Below are 19,848 nucleotides of genomic sequence, written 5' to 3'. Positions count from 1 at the left end.
AAGAGCACGTTGTTACCGTGGTCAGCACGGCCCCCCTCGGCGAAATCATTGGGTGCCGGGATGCCTCTGGCCGAGTCACCAAGTGGGCGCTCGAGCTAGCCGGCCACACCATCGTCTACGAGCCCCGCACCACGATCAAGTCCCAAGCCCTGGCCGACTTCCTCGTCGACTAGACCGAGACCCAGTACCTGCCGCCGCCACCGGACTCGACGCACTGGCGCATGCACTTCGACGGCTCGAAGATGCGTCTCAGCCTAGGGGCCGGCATTGTGCTGTCCTCCCCAAAGGGCGACCGGCTCAAATACGCGCTCCGGATCCACTTTACCGCCTCCAACAACATTGCCGAGTACGAAGCTCTCATGCACGGCCTCCGGCTCGCCAAGGAACTCGGCATCCCGCGCATCCTATGCTATGGCGACTCGGATCTGGTGGTGCAGCAGTGCTCCGGCGAGTGGGACGCCCGCGACCCGAACATGGCAAGCCACCGCTTCCTCGGCCAGAAGCTGTCCGAATTCTTCGCAGGTTGCGAGTTCCTCCATGTCCCGCGCGTGGAAAATGAGGCGGCCGACACGCTCGCCAAGATCGGCTCGTCCCGGCAGGCCATCCCGTTCGGCGTCTCCCTCGAGCATCTGCGCAAGCCGTCCGTCAAGCCCTCTTCGGACTCTGAGTCAATCTACGTCCCAGACGACCCGGCCACGCCTCAACCCGGCACGGGGACCGCCGAGCCCGACCCGGGGGCTGCCGCCCCAGAACCCGCCATGGTGGCCGTCTTCGCCATGGTGACAACGCCATCATGGGCCCTGCCCATCTCGGAGTTCCTGGAGAACGGGGTCCTCCCCATGGACGAAACCGAAGCCCGGCAAGTGCAGCGCCGAGCGTCCGCCTACAGCATCATCAACAACGAGCTCGTCAAGCACAGCTCCACCGGCGTGTTCCAGCGCTGTGTCGAGCAGGACAAGGGCATTGAGATCCTCCTCGACATACACCAGGGCGAGTGCGGGCACCACGCCGCCTCGCGGTCCCTGGTGGCCAAGGCTTTCCGGCATGGTTTCTACTGGCCCACGGCCCTCGAAGACACAGAGTCGCTCATCCTCAAGTGCAAGGGAATGCCAACGCTTCAGTAAGCGCAGCCACCAGCCGGCGTCGGCACTCTGGACCATCCCGATCGCCTGGCCCTTCGCGGTCTAGGGACTCGACATGGTGGGGCCGTTCAAGACCGCTCGAGGCGGCATGACGCATCTACTGGTGGCGATGGACAAGTTCACCAAATGGATCGAAGCAAGGCCAATCAAGAAACTGGACGGGCCAACGGTCGTACGATTCATCAAGGACATCCGGTGCGCTATGGCATGCCGAACAGCATCATCACGGACAACGGCACCAACTTCGCCAAGGGCGCGCTCGCACAGTACTGCTTCGTCTCTGGCATCCGCCTCGACCTGGCCTCCGTCGCACACCCGCAGTCCAACGGCCAGGTCGAGCGGGCCAACGGCCTCATCCTATCCGGCATCAAGCCGCGGCTCGTCGAGCTGCTCATCCGTTCACCCGGCAGCTGGCTCGACGAGTTGCCGGCCGTCCTCTGGAGTCTCCGAACAACGCCGAACCGGTCGACTGGGTTCACCCCGTTCATCCTCGTCTATGGAGCAGAAGCCGTCATCCCGACCGATGTTGAGTTCGACTCACCGCGCGTCACGATGTACACCAAAGTCGAAGCCAAGGAAGCCCGTGAAGACGGCGTCGACCTACTCGAAGAAGCACGTCTCCTAGCGCTCAGCCGCTCAGCCATCTACCAGCAAGGCCTGAGGCACTACCACAGCAAGAAGATCATGCCCCTCGCCTTTCGGGAGGGAGACCTCGTCCTCCGACTCGTCCAAAAGCAGACCGGCCAACACAAGTTGTCCTCCCCATGGGAGGGCCCCTTTATCGTCAGCAAAGCCTTATGCGATCGCAATGCCTACTACCTCATCGACGCCCGCAAGTCAAACAAGCGCAAGAGAGACACCGCCTACGAAGAAACAATCCGGCCGTGGAACGCAGAACTCCTCCGCCCATTTTACAGTTAGCCGTGTGCACGTATGTATCGCTGCCTTTTGTAATCATCTGAAAACTATGGGGTCCCCGAACGACGCTCGGGGGCTGCCCTTTCCGACCAAGCTATTGTGTCTCCTGCATTTATGCACTATTTACCTCTTTTTCCAACCCGGCCACCGGTCCGACTCGATCGACCCGGGGGCTGGCCGGCTTGGTCACTACCTGCCGCCTTTTCTTAGCAGTTCCTGACGCACCGGGATCATCGCGGCCTTCCGCTTCGCCCTAAGCCACAGAACCGGCTTCGGCTATCGGGTGGCAAGCACGCAAGGCCAGAGCACCAGTCCGCCACAAACACTAAGTCAAGGACTGCCGGGTCACCCAACCCGGCCTCGCCACTTTAAGTTGTCGCACGACCGGCTGCACGCCAACCGGCTTCGCCAGATTGCCGCCAGCCGGCCCAGTGGGTGTTTCGCTCGCGCTCAACGTTTCGACAGCTTAAGTACTGCGCGCTCCTCTCAAGGGCCGAACTCCTTGTCACGGACCGGAGCCTCGGCCGCCAGACTCGCGGGGGGGCCGAGAGGGGAAAAGCGCAAGAAAACGGCTCAAAAGACAAAAAAGCAAGAGCGCAAACATTCACGAAATTTATACATCACAAGTTCGAATTTAAACAAGGCCCAAGGCCAGAATTCTTTACACCCGGAAACCCCCAGTGGGTGGGTGGACCTGCTATCTAACAGAAATTTTCACTAAGTTGAAAACATGCAGCCTCAGGCATCTCCCTCGGTGGCCTCCGGGCCCGCGAAGTGCCGGTGTCCCCCTCCTCGGCGTCCGCGTCACGGTAGACGTCCGTCTCCTCAGAGCTGCCCTCCGGGTCGTCCAGAAGCAGGCCGTAGTCGTCAGCAGGCACGACTCCGCCATCTTCCGCCCGCTCTAGCCGGAACTCGTCGTGGAAGGCGAACCCGGCGATATAGCTGGCCCGAGCAGCGAGCCGGCCGGCCTCCGCCTGCAGCTGGCTCTCTGAGCCGGCTCGCTGGCCCATCAACGCATCCAGCGACAGGTCCGGATGCCAAGACATCGCGAACCTGAGCGCCATCTCGGCGCTAGCACGGGCGGCGGAAACGCGCCAGTCATGGAGCCAATCCGGCCCCGCCTCCAACCACCGCGCCAGCCACGTGAAGCTGTTCGGCGCGACGGAACCCGGCCAGAGGGCCGCTATCATGGCCGCGCCGGCTTGAGAGAGCCTCCCCATTTGATCGCCCAAGACTTGTAAACGAGCCTCGGTGGCGGTCACGATCTCCGGGAAGGTCCAGGCCACCTGCGGGTCGGTCCCGGAGCCAACGATCCCCTGCGGGTCACGCTGAAAGCGGACCGCCTCCTCCGCCAGCTGGCGTGTCTCCAGGAAGGCCCCTGTTAAGAAGAAAAGCAAGTCAGAAGAAAGTCACCAAGGACAAGAAGCCGGGGTCCCAACACGGTAAAAAACCCAAGGAAAGCACTTACTGGAGAAGGACTCTTCCAGGTGCTGCGCTTCGAGCAACGTACCGCGCTGCTCCCGGGCAATGGTGCGGTCGCGCTCCTGGAGCGCCTTCTCCAGCTCGGCGACCTTGGCAAGGGCCGCCTTCAGTTCGACGTCCTTGTCCTCGAACGCCTTCGCGGCCTCCTCATGGCACCAGGTTTCCCCCTGGCGGGTCTCCTCCGCCGCGGCCACCAGCGCCTTCAGAGGCTCCACCTCGGCCTGGAGCTGACCCTTGTCGTCGGCCAGCTTGCCGCGTTGCTGGTCCGCCTCGGCAAGGGCCTGCTGCACCTCCACGACCTTGGCGGCTTCCGACTTGAAGCGCTCCACCTCGGCCTCAAGACGGCCCTTGTCGCCCTCCAGCTGCTCCCGCAGCCGACTGGCTTCATTGAGCGCCTGTCGGGCTCCCGTCGCCTCCGCCCTCGCCACATCGGCCCCAAGCCGGCCGGCGTCAGCAACGAGCCGGTCATAGTGGAGGCCGGCCCGAATCAGCCGGGTCCTCCAGGACAGCACCTCGGCTGAAGAAGATTCAGAAACACAGTACTATTTTAAGATTCGACCCAACTGCTACGCAGTTGGCCCGAATCTCTGGGGCTACACCCAGTGGGTGCGCTAGCGCGCCCCCACTAAAAAAGAGCACGCAAATAAAATACCTGCCACGACGCGGAGCTCCTCCTCCTTGGCGGCGAGCTTCTCCTTGAGCCGCCGGTGCGTCTCCAGGGGCCAGTTGAAGACACTGACCCGGTAGGAGTCCAGTTGCTGCAGAAGGCAACGATCGACACAAGATAGTGGTTTAACATTCGACCCAACTGCTACGCAGTTGGCCCGAATATCGGGGGCTACACCCAGTGGGTGCGTTGGAGCGCCCCCACAAAGAAGAAAGCAAGGGAAACTTACAAGCGGCGCGCTCCAGCTCCTGCGTCTGCTCCACCTCGGCCTGAGCGAAGGCCTGGATCCGATCCGTCCGCCCTCGAAGGCGCCGGGTCACGGCGGCCATCGCCGCCTCCTCCTGGGTCAGAGGCCCGAAGAAGACCTCGCTGGTCCCGCTCCACGTCGGCTGCGACCCGATGGCCTGGCGACCCCCTGACCTGAGCACCAGGGCGTGCTCCCCGCTGGCCACGCCCCCTGCGGCCGGCGCCCTCTCCGGCACCACCGCCGGTTCGGTGGCCGGAGCGGCCTGCGGCTTCACCACCAACGGTGCCTCGCTCGTCGGCGCCTGGGGCGTCCCCTCCGGCGCCATCCGCGGTGCCTCCTCCAAAACAGCGTCGCCGCCGCCTCCGTCGGTCCCCGTCCGCTCGACCACATCAGTCCGCGGCGGGGTGTCGTCCCCGACACCGACGACCTCCCGGTCTTGGTCCATCACATCCGCGCAGCCGCCTTGGCAGCGCCTCCCTCCCGCGACGGCACGAAGACTGTCGCCGCCGCCACCGTCCCTGCCGGCATCTCCGGCCATGCTGGCTCCCCGCCTGCCCGCGCCCACGTCGCAGCAGCGTCGACCCAGGCCTGGGTCGACGCCGCCTCCAGCTGCGCCTCGGCCTGGGAGTGGGATCGTTTGCGCTCGCCTTTCCCACTTCCCCGCAATAACTGCGCACGTACATGCGCAATAACTGCCTCGAGAATGGCAACCGACTTGCGGACACTGCAATAAATCCGCGCGCGTGGGCCGAGGGCGCGCGGCCGCGGGCCCCAGCGCATCACCCTGTCCCGTCGCGCGTGTGGCCTGTCAGGCCCCTCCGACTTCTAGGCACCACGTGGCGCCCGCGCGAAGTCCATAAGATTACCCCAAGATTCGACGGACTCCTCGGTTTCCCGCCTCTGACAAGGTGCCGCGATCCGTCTTCTGGAAGCCGGAACACGGTGGGTGTTGCCGGACCCGGCGGCAATAAAATTCGCCTCCTCAAGGAAGGGAAACTGCGAAGGCCTTCCCATCCGAAGACGGCGGACCTTCACAGCTTCGGGGACTACTGTCGGGGGGATGAACCCCAGGCAGGCAACGGAACCCAAATCCTTTTCAAAAACAACAGGGCCAGCAACGCCCCTCAAGCCGGCTCGACCCGGCCAAGCCCCTCGACCCGGCCGAATCCCTCGACCCGGCCCCAACGGCCGGCGCAAGGCAGCTGAACCCGGCGCATCAAGATTTCCCCAACAAGCCAGCTCCACCCTTGGCGTGTTCTCCAACCCGGTCGCAAGTCAGCTCCCGTCCCATCCCAGCCGTACGATGGTACGAGTCTCCACCTACCAATGACAGCGGCAACAGTTCCCCGCCCATGCCTCAAGTCAGCCGGGGCGTGGCAATAGTGCCCCACCTACCCGCTGACCAGGGCCGGCGTGTCAACAATGCAACTGTCATCACCAATGACGCCAGCAAGCGGCGACCGGACAGAGCGCCACTGTAGCGGACACAACCCGGCCACTCCCTACGATCGACAAGACGACCAACAGTGCCCCCGTACTCGACGGGCCCCATGCCCGGAGAACCCGGCGAGCCCTGACCCCCCGACGGGTCCCAGCGCCGGCTTCCCGGACAATGACAACCCGGCCCCATGGCCTTGTAACATTACCATTGTACCCCTGGGGGATTGACCTATAAACCCCCCAGAAGCCCTCATGCATGCGGGCGATCGATCGATCACTCACTCACACACACATAGCTAGCAACACCCAAGGAGAGGGAGCAGCCTAAGCCTTGGCCAGCCTTCCTTCTTCCTCCAGACAGCTCTAGGAGCAACCCTGTACTGATACGCATCAACTACACTCGACAGGACGAGGGGTGTTATCTCTCCGGAGAGCCCCGAACCTGGGTATGTCTTGTGTCCCGCGCTCGCTCATGCCGACCTCGCCTCTGGAGCCCACCAGTGCCCTCGAGCCTCCTCCTATCTTTATCCATCCCTTGGCATCTGCCGTGCGCCCACCACGACAGCGGTGCTACAGCAGGACGTGTGGAAGTAGAAGATGTATGTGGTGTCCATGATGAAGATCGACCTGTAGAAAAATTAGTTCGCGCCAATGCCTGTCGACCCCGCACTTCACATTCATCTTTACAAGCAAGATGTAATAAACGAGTGATATTGTTATAGTCCTTATACTCCAAAATGGTATGAATCTCTCTATTTAATCCACCCATAAAATGTGCAAGTATAGCTTCATTATCCTCAACAATACCACATCTAATCATGCCAGTTTGTAATTCCTGATAATACTCCTCTACAGATTTTTTTCTTGTCTTAAATGCTATAATTTTTGGAGTAATTCACATTGATAATATAGTGGAACCCAACGAGTACGCATAGCATTTTCAAAGCAGCGCATGTAGTTGGGATATTATCATGATATAAGCGACAATGTTCAGACCACCAAACACAAGCAAAACTAGTGAAAGCACAAACAACAACATCAACACGTTTATCCTCGGGATATTGTAAACATGTGAAACGTTGTTCAGTTTCTAACTCCCAAATAAGATATATATCAGAATGTATCTACCCTCCAAAGGTGAAATATTCAATTTTAGTTTTGGGATATGGTCATGATCTCGTACCTGAGGGGGTGGTGCAGCCCTAACATTCCGATTGTATTTATGTGGATGACCTGGTGCTGGTGCTAGTGGTTGCACGTAGTTTTGATTTGGATCAACCTCATCCTTGAAAGCGCCCTCGTAGTCATCGTACTCCTCGACAGTAGCAGCAGTAGGAGCCATAGAAAGTAGTAGTAGCAACGGCACCAGAATGTTGGCCTTGCTCGAGAGGCACACGCTGTGCTTGTCCCACGTAATTTGGAAGGCGAAGTTGTTGTTGTTGTTGCAGAGGTGCGACAGGTGCGGCCGATGGTGGTTGTGGAAGACGCGCAAGTAGTTCGTTAAACTTTCCATCTAGCTTTGTCTCGAACGTATTCTCAATGCCATCTATCTTCTCTATGGCCTCTTCTAATCTGTTTAGCACATCTTGCACCTGTCCACTCATCATTTGCTGAAATTTATCATGTAATGCCTTGTTCGTCATGTTCTCCTAGTCAGTCTCGTCGGCTTGTGATCCTGTCATGGTTAGGAGTGTAGAAACACACAAGAATATGATCCTACAAACTACTAGGAAGTGGTGGTGTGGTGGACAATCACAAATTGGTCAAGCTAATCACAAATTCTTACCCGTTCTTACCAAGTAGCAGGTGGTGATCAGCAACTGTTGTAGTCAAAACGCCTCAAAGCTTGGATAGAGCGATTACTAGGTGGAGTCAAACACACGACGTAGATGTATATGGAGCTGTGATGGCTTATAATATTGTAGCAAAATGGGTCAGCAATAATCAATTCAGAGATGCAAAGTTGAATAAACGCTCAACGAAGGAACTGTGTTGGTCCTACGCTAGACCGTGCTAGAGACGTGAGCCTATAACACTAACAAAATCACGATGCTGCACGTAAACAAGGGAGGAGTAGACTCTGAATCTCTTTTTTACGCTCTTTTTTTGCGCTCTTTTTTCTTTCTTTCAGAAAATCAGTATAATGGCGAGTGTCTCAAAACTCTTCCCAAGGTCTAAAAACATGATATGCATGATTTTTTTGACTAACTTTTTTTTCGACTGCAAGGACCAAAAATTGAAAACTGCTAAAAATAACTTTCTATAATGGTGACTATCTCAAAACACCCGCGAACACCTAAAAATAGGATAGCCTGATTTTTTTGACAGGTGCGTTTTTGGAAAAATTTGGCCTAAACGGAGGGTGGTTTACAGACTTTTTTTGGAAATCACCCTCTTCTACGGACGGAAAAGATTGATGAAATCCGAAACCTACTCAGACAAGAAATAACAAATCTCACGACAAATGTATCTCGAAAGGAAATCGAATATAGGATGGACTTGTATTGGTGGTCGTATATTGTGACGCCCTCGATTCAATCGTACACTAATCATACGAAAAAATGTGTACGATCAAGATCAAGGACTCACGGGAAGATATCACAACACAACTCTAGACACAAATAAAATAATACAAGCTTTATATTATAAGCCATGGGCCTCGAGGGCTCGAATACATAAGCTCGAAAACACAAGAGTCAGCGGAAGCAACAATATCTGAGTATAGACATAGGTTAGACAAGTATGCCTGAAGAAGGCCAGCACAAAAGCAACATTGATCGAAAAGGCAAGGCCTCCTGCCTGGGAGCCTCCTAGATACTCCTGGTCGTCGGCGGTCTCCACGTAGTAGTAGGCATCGACGGTGGCATCTGGCTCCTGGGCTCCGACATCTGGTTGCATCAACCGGAAAGAATAAGAAAGGGGGAAAAGGGGGAGCAAAGCAACCGTGAGTACTCATCCAAAGTACTCGCAAGCAAGGATCTACACTACATATGCATCGGTATCAATGAAATGGGTTGTATCTGTGGACTGAACTGCAGAATGCCAGAAGAGAAGGGGAAAGCCTAGCCTATCGAAGACTAGCATCTTCAAGCAGCTCCAAGCATCTTGCAGCATTCAGAAGAGTACAGAAAAGCATAAAGTAAAGTAGTAGTAGTGTTATGAACCTCGGTCAGAGATCCTTTCTGGACTCCCTACGAGAAAGCAATCCCAGAGCCATACTATCCAGTTATCACCTCAAGTATCCAGTTCTAGTTGTATCGATCGGGATACAACTCCAAGTGTCCGTTACCGTAGGACAGGCTATCGATAGATGTTTTCTTCCCTACAGGGGTGCACCAACTTACCCACCACGCTCGATTAACTCCGGCCGGACACACTTTCCTGGGTCATGCCCGGCCTCGGCCAAACAATACGCCGCAACCCGACCTAGGCTTAATAGAGAGGTCAGCACGCCGGACTAAACCTATGCCCCCAGGGGTCATGGGCCATCGCCCCGGGAACTCCTGCACGTTGCGAGGGCGGCCGGTGAGCAGACCTAGCTACCTCCTTCAAAAAGGCAGGTGCTTACGCAGTCCAACCCGACGCGCATCGCTCAGTCGCTGACGTCTATTAAGCTTCGGCTGATGCATACGACGTAGAACGCCCATACTATGCCCACGTGATGGTTAGTGCTATCAGGCCAGAGGCCGCTCGGATCAAATATCCAAATCGTAGTGGATTAGGAACGCGCGGTAACAAGCAGAGACTCACGAAATATGTGACCCCGTCGCCCCGTCTCGAGGACTTGCGGCAAGGGCTAGGAATGCCCGGCCATGCCTCGTAAGTATCTCGCGGGTACCCTCCAGGTCAACCCGACTCCTCATCACTCGCAAATATGCTCGCGCGGGTACCCCTCAGGGCCGACCCGTCTTTAGTAACAGGGTTCAGTGTAAAGTCATAGTAACCATAGTAACCGTGTGTCTAACACCAAGGGGAAAACCTGAGGAATCACCCTTGACGGATTCCACTCGATGTAATCATCAAGGTGAACGTAAGAGGATCCACCCTCGAGGTTCACACTTGAGGGGTTGCACGACAGAGTCGTATCGGAAGTGGTTAAGGCGGAATCACCCTCGATGACCACGACCGAATAGCTACACTACAGGGTTAATATCAGAAGTGTTGATGAGGTCTCACCCTCGGCACTCGATAGTAACCCAGTAGTGTCGAGCAACTAGGGGGAAAGTGATGTGCGGTGCCGGGGCCTGGTCTTCGATCCCGTTGACCGGGTCTTCAATGATGAAGCAGGGGCAACAAGGACAAGGTGGGGGGTCACTGATGGATCACTAACCAACCTATACTAAGCAGTTTAGGATAAGCATGTAGGTAACAATAAGCAGGTTACAAAAGCAGGCTATGCATCAGAATAGGAGCAACCAATTACAGTAGCAAAATCTAATGCAAGAATGAGAGAATGGAATGGGCGATATCGGGATGATCAAAGGGGGGGCTTGCCTGGAAGCTTCGCTGAAAGGGAAGAAGTGTCGTCGTCGACGTAGTCGATCACAGGGGCGGCATCGGTCTCGGGGTCTACCAGAGAGAAGAGGGGGAAGAGACAATAAATATAAAGCAGACAAAGCATCACAAAGCATAACATGGCAATATGCTGTGCGGGGTGTGACCTAACGTAAGGCTACACGATATAGGTGAAGGGGGAATTCAACCGGGAATGTTTTCCTGGTTCCGGACCTGTGTCAGACATATGACCGGAGGGGGAATGTTCCATGTTCAGATAGTTAGAGGCATCTAACAGGTAAACGGACCGCGTATTTGGATTCGTCTCGTCGTTCTGAGCAACTTTCATGTATAAAACTTTTTCATCCGAGTTACAGATTATTTTATATGAATTTGTGAAGTTTAGGCAATATCCTAGATTTATTATTAAACTAAAATAGGGTTATTGCACCAGCATGATGTCATCATGATGTCATCAGTCTGCTGAGTTGACCATGGTCAACCCTGACGTGTGGGGCCGGTCAGTGCCCAGTCAGCAGTACAGTCAGCGTTGACTGGGTCAATGTTGACCAGTCAGCAGGGTCAATGGGGCCCATCTGTCAATGTCACATATTTTAAAAGGGGGTGTTCAATTAAGCTAACTAGGGGTGGGGCCCCACTATCATAGAGTCCTCTGACTAACTAATTAGCGAATTAGTTAATTAGGCAAAATTAATTAAGTTAATTAACTATCTAATTAATTAATTAATTATTAATATTGTTTTTGTTTTTCAGGGCGTGGGCCTGCGTGGTCAGTAGCACAAGGCCATAGCGGGGCGACGGGGCTGCGGCGCGTGGGTGCCCACCCGAACACGCACGGCGTGGGGGCGCGCCGTGGCCGGGCCGGGGCTGCGCTGGCGATGGCGGCGACAGGGGCACGCGAGGGCGGCCGACGAAGGGGAAGTGGCCGGCACGCGCGGAGCGGAGGCAGCGGCAGCGGGCACAGGTGCGGGCGGCAGCAGCAGGAGGCGGCGATGGCAGGCCGAAGCAGCACGGAGCAGGGGCGAGAGGGTGTGGCCGACACGCGGGTGACGGGCGCGCAGGGGAGAGAAGTGGAGCGCGCGGGCGGGAGCTGAGCTTCGGGCGCGGCAGCGGAAGGGCGCAGGCGGCGGCTGCGGAGGGCCGGCACTGGGAGAGGGGGCCTGAGTGCAGGTGGCAGCGGAGCGGGGCGTCAGCGAGCGGCGGCGCAACATGGCAGCAGTGGCAACGGAAAAGGCAGCAAGCAGCTGCAGAGCAGGGCCGGCGCGGGGTAGGGGAGAAGCGAGCGGAGCGCCGGCGCGGGAAGCAGCAGCAGGGAACGGTGCTGGTCACGGGGCGCAGGCGATCGGGGTGACCGAGAGCTCGGCCGAAGCTCGAGCGGCACGGGACAGCGAGGCTACAACGGGAGCTAACCTACGGGGCACGGGAAGAAACAAGGGGAGGTCAAGGAGGATCCGAGGCTCACAGCGCAGCTCGGGGAGGGCTCGACGAGGCCGGGGACGGTCGGTGACGAGCGGATCGACGCGGTGGATGACGACGGCCGTAGAGGAAGAGGTGGCCGCTGGCGTCGTCGAGGGGCCCTCCCGTCTTCGATCCAGCATCGTAGTCGACGTAGGGGGCACGGCGGTCCTCGGGAACACGACCACACGACGTAGGGAGGCCGGTGGCCGCGGTGGTGGTGCGACGACGACCACGAGCGCGTCGGCAAGGGGCGGATCTAGAGCGCGGGGGCGAGAGGGAGGAGGGAAGGGGCGCGCTAGGGTTTGACGAGGGGGCAAGTGGGGTGCGGGGAATCGAGGAGGTGTAGGGCTTGCTCTTATCCCCTCGGCGAGGCCGGCGAGGTGGTCGGGGTCGACCACGCCCTGTAGCGATCAAGGCAGAGGAACAGGAAGGGAGGGGGAAGCGACCGTGGGAAAGTGGGATGGGTTAGGCCGGCCTGTTGGGCTAAGACCCAATGGGGCAGGGAATGCTTTATTTTCCTATTTATGCATTTCTATTTCTTTTCCTCTTTTTACAGAAAATGCTTTGCAAATTTTTGAGCTGCCAAAAGGATTCTGTAAAATGTGGGATTTGGCCGCATAATTACATTGCAATAGTTGTCACTGCCACAAAAGATTGGGAGGCCTTTGAAATAGTTTGCAACTTTTTATAATTTAAAAACATTCAAATAATTGTTTTGGGGCATTAGACCACTTCATAAAAAAGTTGGTTCACCACCATAATTTGTTGTAGATTATTTTCCACAAGATGAACATTTTAGATTTCATGTCTGACAAATATGAATTTTTTACTTTAGATTGGATTCGAATTTGAATTGTGATTTGGATCAAGTGAAGATTAGCAACAGTAACATGATGACATGGCACCATTAACAGGGGATTACTGTAGCATGACACTAGGGGTGTTACATATATGGACTCGAATCGGTGGTGATATATGGACTCGGATCGGTGGTGGTATATGGATGTTTTATATAGACTCAGAGAGGTGGCAGATAAGCGATGGTGGTATATGGCAGGGGTGATGACGATGGTGCGGCGGCGGTGTGACAACTTGTGAACAAAACTTGAAACTCTAAAGAACTAGATGCTAAGACTAGCAACTTGACACAACGATGCAACCGAAAATTCAACAAACAAAACAATGTAAAGATTATGCAATGGCTCAAATTGGTTCGGATATGATGATCTAACCCTAACTTTTTTTTGTGGACTGTAGGTATGAAGAACAGATGCAATCTAAACTATGAAAAATTGGAAAATCTCACCGAGCAATCTGGAGATCTGATACCACTTGATAGAGGCAAAGGTGTCTCGTCTTTCAATGAGATGGTGGCTATCGTTTTTGGTGGAGTAGACTTTGACGATCCGACTACGAACGTGCGAGGACGTCGCGCCTTAGCAACCGCTAAACCAATTTTGAGAGGTTGTTGACCACGCTAGAGCACGATCAACCTGACCATGAGGGGTTGTTTCCTGCATGCAAATGAAGAACAAGCAAGAAACTGAAATTACAATCTGGATATTGTGAATACAATAGGAAGACTTTATTAATGAAGGTGGGGTTCTATGACGTCTTTGTCTGGTCGTAGAACTCAAACGAAGTACGTGAAGTTGCAGCTATGACGAACTTTTAATCTAAACAAAACCCAAATTCTAAACGGTGCCTTAAGGGCTGTATTTGTAGGGGAAAGAGAGAGGATTTCATCTCCCCTTGGCATAGTGGGACTAAAACACCTCCTGAGTCATTTCCCCTACAATACGGACACTAAAAATAGACTATAAGTAGTATTTCAAAATTATATGGGTCTGTCCCAGGAATAAGGTGGCGCAACACCTATATTATGCTATGGATGAAATTTATGAAAGGGCATCTTGTATATTTCATCCATGTCCTTGTAAGTGATCATGGTGGCTCCAAAGTGCTAAAAACTTCACCAGAAACTCCGTTCTTGTTTTGCTTCGCATGCCATCATCTCCATGCTTGATCATACTCCAATGTTCATCCTCCTTGTCCAAGTCAGGCCCTTCATTTCTAAAGAAAACAAACATATCCTATTTAGGCAGCATCATATTCTTATGAACATTAGAATCGTTACCGAGAAATGAAAGTACCTGATAATTTAATTGGCGTGCGCGAGCGCTAGTAATTAGTCCCATGTAAGTAACATTAGTGACTGTGGGTGTAACTATGGTAGTGATGTCCTCATCAGAATTAGTCCTCCCCCTTCTGGTGGGCCGGGCCGAGGACCCTGTTGTCGGTTCCAAAATGGGCCACATCATGAGGCCCATGACGCATAAACGGAAGGATCCAGAAGACTATCATGCACACCAAGAATCTTGATTTCATGGAAGATCCAGTTTCCTCATACGTGGCTGACTAGGATGTTGTAACCCTAGGACATTCGGGTATAACCGAGGAGCTCGAGGAGCTTGGTCTATAGATGGCACATTATAATCTTCGGGTAGACACCTCCACTATGTACTTACTATAACACAATAAATACAAGCAAGCCGTATGATATTATTTTCTCAGAGAGTTGAACCTAGATAAAACTCGTGTCCCTGGTACCATCATACGCTTAGCTTGGAATCCCCTACCTCGAGATCAGCCGGATTTACCTCCGTCAGCCGCTAGCCCCCGCCTGTCCGCCATCACTCTAAAATCAGCCAGGAACGCGAATTTTTTGTATTCGCGAAAAAAATCAGCATGTACCACATTTATGTTCTCACTTCAATTTCTTTTTGTATATCAGTGAAACATACGGAAAATTTGTGTATTCGCGAAAAAAACATTTACAACGCAAAATAAAAAAACATTTACGTTTGCATTAAGCAATATGCAAGTACGCTTTCGTGTTGCGGTCACGGCTTTCGAGTCTGCCTAAATCGGTACAGAAGTAAGAGGCCGTCTGCCCGTCTCACAACGAACCAAACCAGACCAATCTTCGGCGAGCCCATCGGCACATTCTGAGAGCGGAGAGGAAGCAGGAGGCGGCGGATCAAGGAGAGGAGACGAGAAGATGGGTGGCGGCATGGAGGTGAACAAGAACCGGTGGATCGAGGAGTGGAACGCCGGGCGGGAGAACCTCGAGCTCAACTTCCGCTTTACCCGCCGCAGCCTCGCCGTCATCGGCCTCTTCGGCCTCGCCGTCCCCATCCTCGTCTACAAGGGCATCGTTCGCGAATTCGTAAGATCCAGACCCATCTCTGCCCACATCTTGTTCTCTCTTCTCCAAACCCTAAAACAAATCTGGGCGTGTGGTTGGAATGGATGCAGCATATGCAGGACGAGGACGCCGGCCGGCCGTACAGGAAGTTCCTGTGAGCGTCGCCTCCGGTGGATGTCGAGACTCCGAGCCGTCTGCAGGGTTTCGGTCAGGGAGAAGGAATCTCCATTCGGTTTGTTTCCCGTACTGTTGTAGTCAGACCGGCGTATTTTGTTCTCACATGTGCGCGATATGTGTTAAATAAGATGTAATGAAATGCTGTTCTTGCAATTGCTGAAACCTGAGAAGTCTGATTTGGTTAATTTGAGGTGAATATTTGTGTTATGCAATCTTATTTATGCTTGGATTGAATGGGGAGTAATATCAGGCGAGTGTGTGGCCTTCTGACAATATCAATCATGTTTGTGTGCTTAGCTATTAGTTGAAGAAAATGGATTATTTGCCCCACTTCTAACTTTGATCATTTGCCATATTAGTTGAACACCCTGGTATTTAATTTTGATTCTGGGTTTGCAAGCATTGACGTTTTACTGGGCATACCTGCATAGAACTGAGTGTATTGGGAGTTCTATCGAGAATTATGCTATTTCTAAGCAGTTCAGACGATATTTGATTGTTAACTTCATATACACTCGAAGTTCTATTATCTGTTTTCGTTAGGTGCAGTGTCCTATCAGTTTTTACCTTGAACCTCTTCTGGTTTTCGGTCCCCATGAAGGCATTAATCTACTTCTGACTGTTACCTATACTGATATATTTTGAGTGGATGTTTGCTAGATATGATACCTTTATGGCTTGAGTTGTGATCCTCCTAACGGCCTAAGTTGTCCTCAGTTTATTCGACTAGTATGTTCTCTGTATGCGCTTTATGTTCGGGCCACAGTTTGTGACAATAAATTTACATACATATGTGGTGTACTTGCAGTTTTGTTTGTACGTGTACATCCTATCCTGTCCACCGGAGCATTCATTTGTATGTGCCAATTTCACAACATTCAATACAGATGAACCTATCTGTTACAAATTTTGATAGTATTGCATAAACTACTCGAACAGTCGGTAGATGAATTTTAGTGAGAACTGTGGTGAAAAAGTGAGGTTTGAATTAGTATATAATTTTTCCTGGTATGCTTTTTACTTTCTAGAGTTAATGGCATATGTGTTCTAGCAGAGCATGTCAAACTCGTTGTTTGAAACATATCTGACTGTCATTTTGATATGAAGTGAGACATGAGTATTGGATATGTCATGCTGTGTATGCCAGTATATTTGTACTAGCACCTTTCTATAACTGAGTTCTCTGCTTTCTTGAGGTCTTTCATTAGCTGTCGTTCGGACACATAATAGGTTTTGTGATGTTCTCATCTTGGAAGCATTAGTGTAGCGTTATTTGGTTAAAGGGTATGTTTAAGCTGAGTCAGTCTATGATAGTAATTTTAGCGTTGCTTCATGTGGAAAAATGCTATCGTATCACCTTTAGTAACTCGAGATATTAGAAGAAGCTGTCTAACATATTTATTTTATTTTGACTGGATATGTTGTTTGGTCATGCACCATCATATATATGTTGTTGTACTGTCTACTTTAGTGATCTAAAACGTCTTATATTTGTTTACAGAGGTGGTAACATACTCCCTCTGAATCAAAATATAAGACGTTTTTTGGTTTTGCATAGGGCATTAAAAATGTCATACATTTTGTCACGGAGGGATCTTAAACAGATTTCGTTAGATGGTTCTCAAAGCACATGTTTTGTGTTGGATATCCCCCCTTTATCAGTGATTAGAATATCACTTCAAAGTAGCCTAGAGGTGTATTCATCCAGCTTGTCTTTTTTAGAAGCCTCTATATTAATGTTAGCTGAACCATTGATAACCCTTTCACATAATCTCACTGTCCACTGATAATCCTTGCATTCCCATAGATGCTAGTGTTATGCAACCTTGTCAAGTGTCAAGATGGCATTCAAGTTAGTGGGGAGCCATACTTCTCCACCCTGGTTATCTATTAACTTAAAACAGAGTCCTGTTTAATTTGTTGCTTCCAAAATCTAAACCTGTTGGGTACTCTGAACTTGTCAGTTGGGTTGAGTGTAAAGTCTCTATGTTAACTGCTAATATGCAATAAGTCCTTCGTAGCCTGGATAATACTCCCTCCGTCCTAAAATTCTTGTCTTAGATTTGTCTAAATACGGATGTATCAAGTCATGTTTTAGTATTAGATACATCCGTATCTAGACAAAGATACATCCGTATCTAGACGAATCTAAGACAAGAATTTTGGGACGGAGGGAGTACTAGGTTATTACGGATGAGCTTTTTGTTCAGCCAATGGTTGTCAATTTAATGTTTTCTTTTTTTGTGGCTTCAAAATTTTCTTTTGGAAAACTGGAGTGGTTTGATTTGCTTGGGATGAGCTTTGCCCACTCTTCTGAGCAAGTCAATGATGAAAATATTTACCTGTGATAATTTACTACTCCCTCTGTCCCATAATATAAGAGCGTTTTTGACACTACACTAGTATTAAAAACGCTCTTATATTATGGGACGGAGGGAGTAATAGTTTGGTCAGCTCTTGGTTTTTCTTTTTTTCTTTTGCAACACTCAGACTTAGGCAACTCGTTATAAGAAAATTGCAGTATTCTAGAATAAATTTGATTGCCATCATGTAAGGTCACCTAGCATTGGGGTCATGCTGAGGCTAGGCGACCTCGGACTAAATCCAATCTACACGGTATTACAGTGATATTGACGTTTGCAATCATATTGAGAGTGATAAAACAGGTGAAGAATTGGTCGCTGTAGTGGGAAATGTCGAGCACGAAGGATTAAAAAGCAACTCGAATGGTGTTTAGTTTAGCCAACTTGTGATCCTGGTTCGCCCACTAGGGCGGTTGTAATCCAACTAGGGCGGTTGTAATCCAACTTGCAGTTTGTCCATCCATACAGAGTCATGGACCGTCATACCGTAACCTAAATAACAATATTATTCTCTAGCCCCAATGTGCACTAGTTCATGGCATGGGTCAGATTATAAAATATTCCCACTGTTTTTTTACTAGAAAAGGATAATTCCACCTCAAAGAATCGAAGTGGAATGGCTGATCCTCATTGAACATCACTTATTTTAGATAATAGGCTATGAGTGCCCAGCTTTATAGAAAGCTTAGGGCTCTTTTGATTCAAAGGATTTTCAATGAATTTTAAAAGGTTAAAATCTGTAGGAATTTTTTCTATGTTGGTTGTTTGTTTCATAGGATTGAATCCTATAGGAATTTTCCTAAGGATTCATTTGTACTCCCTCCGATTCAAATTAATTAACGCTGCTTTAGTACGGGATTTCTAGCATCCACTCGAATTTCTTTGACAGAAGCATTTTTTTTTCTATGATGCAAGCAAACAACCTCAAATCATGTATGGCTGAGATGAGCATAGCACTCTAATCCTATGTTTTTTTCTATTCCTGCGTTTTTAAATTCCCGTGTATCAAAGATGAGGCCCTAGTAGTCTTGCAGCTTTATAGAAAGCTTAATAATAGAACATCAATTTTGCGCGGTCCAACTAGCATTTCATCCAAAGGTCAGTTCTCATGAGCCGTGACGAATTCACTCTTCAGGACGGCTGCTTAATTATTTCGCACCACAATGTCAATGCCATCTCCACGCTGCAGCTCGTCATCACCCTGTTCGAGCAAAATGTGTAGCTCGTCACATGCTGCAGCAAGAGACGACCACCGCCTTCATCAACCATCACCATCAAAACCGTGTCCACCTCCAGTCCTCCACCATCGCCTCCACCTCTGTTGGTTGAATCATTTCACCCAATCCAACAAGTGTACCACTGTCCCATTAGAGTGCCGCCGTGTTCCCTCCTATCCTTTGGAAAACAACAGCCACATTCCCACTTTCGGCAACACCTGCCACAACCATGGTTTCTCATACCTTCAGTGCCACCTTCATCTCAAAAAAAGAAAAAGAAAAAAGAGAAAAGGTGCCACCTTGGGAAGGATACCTGGGTTCTTTTCTTTGTCACCACAGACAACTTATATTGATTAAAACGACTGTGTCATGGATATAAAAAAGCAGAATTGCTTTGTGTATGACGTTTTATGTCCGACTTGCGTACTTGCTTTGTTGTTCAAGTATCGATTTGATCCCACGGTCGTTGACCAGTGTCGGACAAGCATACTACTCCCTCCATCCCACAAAACGCTCTTATATTATGGGACGAAGAGAGTAGCTGGTAGCTCCTTATAGAAAGATGAAATGAAATGTGAATTCTATGTATGAAGTTGTCACTTCCACCTTTTTATCGCATCTCCAGTGTTACTCGAAGCCACCAGTTTGTTCACGTTGTATGATCTCCTTCTTCTTGTCCCCAAGCCACTTCTTCACATACTCACCCAAAAGGGTTTCGTCCGCCAACATGGTACTCGCGTCCTCCGCATCCCATGCGAGTTGCAACCTCTCCTTCTCAAGCTCTATGTCGTCAAATGTCTTGGCCTTCTCGACTTCCTATTTGATTGCCGCTTGTTGCTTCTCCAACTCGATCTTCTCCCTCTCAAGTTCGAGCTTCTTCTTCGCCCTCTTCTGGTGCCACTCCATCCTTTCCTTTTGCGCATCCAACATGAGCTTGTACCTCTCCTCCTCCTTCTTGTTCTCCCACGCCCAAAAAATGCCCGTCCATGTGGACGACATATTTGTAGCCGCGGC

General features: G+C 51.4%; 2 protein-coding genes across 2 annotated transcripts; both read left to right on the top strand.

The window, feature by feature from the left end:
* Window positions 1-221: 221 nt before the first annotated feature.
* LOC141042985 (uncharacterized) lies at window positions 222-2,063 on the top strand. Its single transcript, XM_073511900.1, has 3 exons — window positions 222-859; window positions 1,361-1,475; window positions 1,515-2,063. Exons 1-3 carry the CDS (start codon window positions 222-224, stop codon window positions 2,061-2,063), a joined length of 1,302 nt encoding a protein of 433 aa, XP_073368001.1.
* Window positions 2,064-14,795: 12,732 nt separating this feature from the next.
* LOC109765565 (uncharacterized) lies at window positions 14,796-15,461 on the top strand. The gene is made up of 2 exons (XM_020324359.3): window positions 14,796-15,098; window positions 15,188-15,461. The coding sequence occupies exons 1-2, from the start codon at window positions 14,931-14,933 to the stop codon at window positions 15,233-15,235; spliced, it is 216 nt and encodes a 71-aa protein (XP_020179948.1). The 5' UTR covers window positions 14,796-14,930; the 3' UTR covers window positions 15,236-15,461.
* Window positions 15,462-19,848: the final 4,387 nt, after the last annotated feature.

The sequence above is a fragment of the Aegilops tauschii genome, chromosome 3 (assembly GCF_002575655.3).
Source record: "Aegilops tauschii subsp. strangulata cultivar AL8/78 chromosome 3, Aet v6.0, whole genome shotgun sequence".
Classification (NCBI taxonomy): domain Eukaryota; kingdom Viridiplantae; phylum Streptophyta; class Magnoliopsida; order Poales; family Poaceae; genus Aegilops; species Aegilops tauschii.
This window is presented reverse-complemented; position numbering and strand designations above follow the sequence as displayed.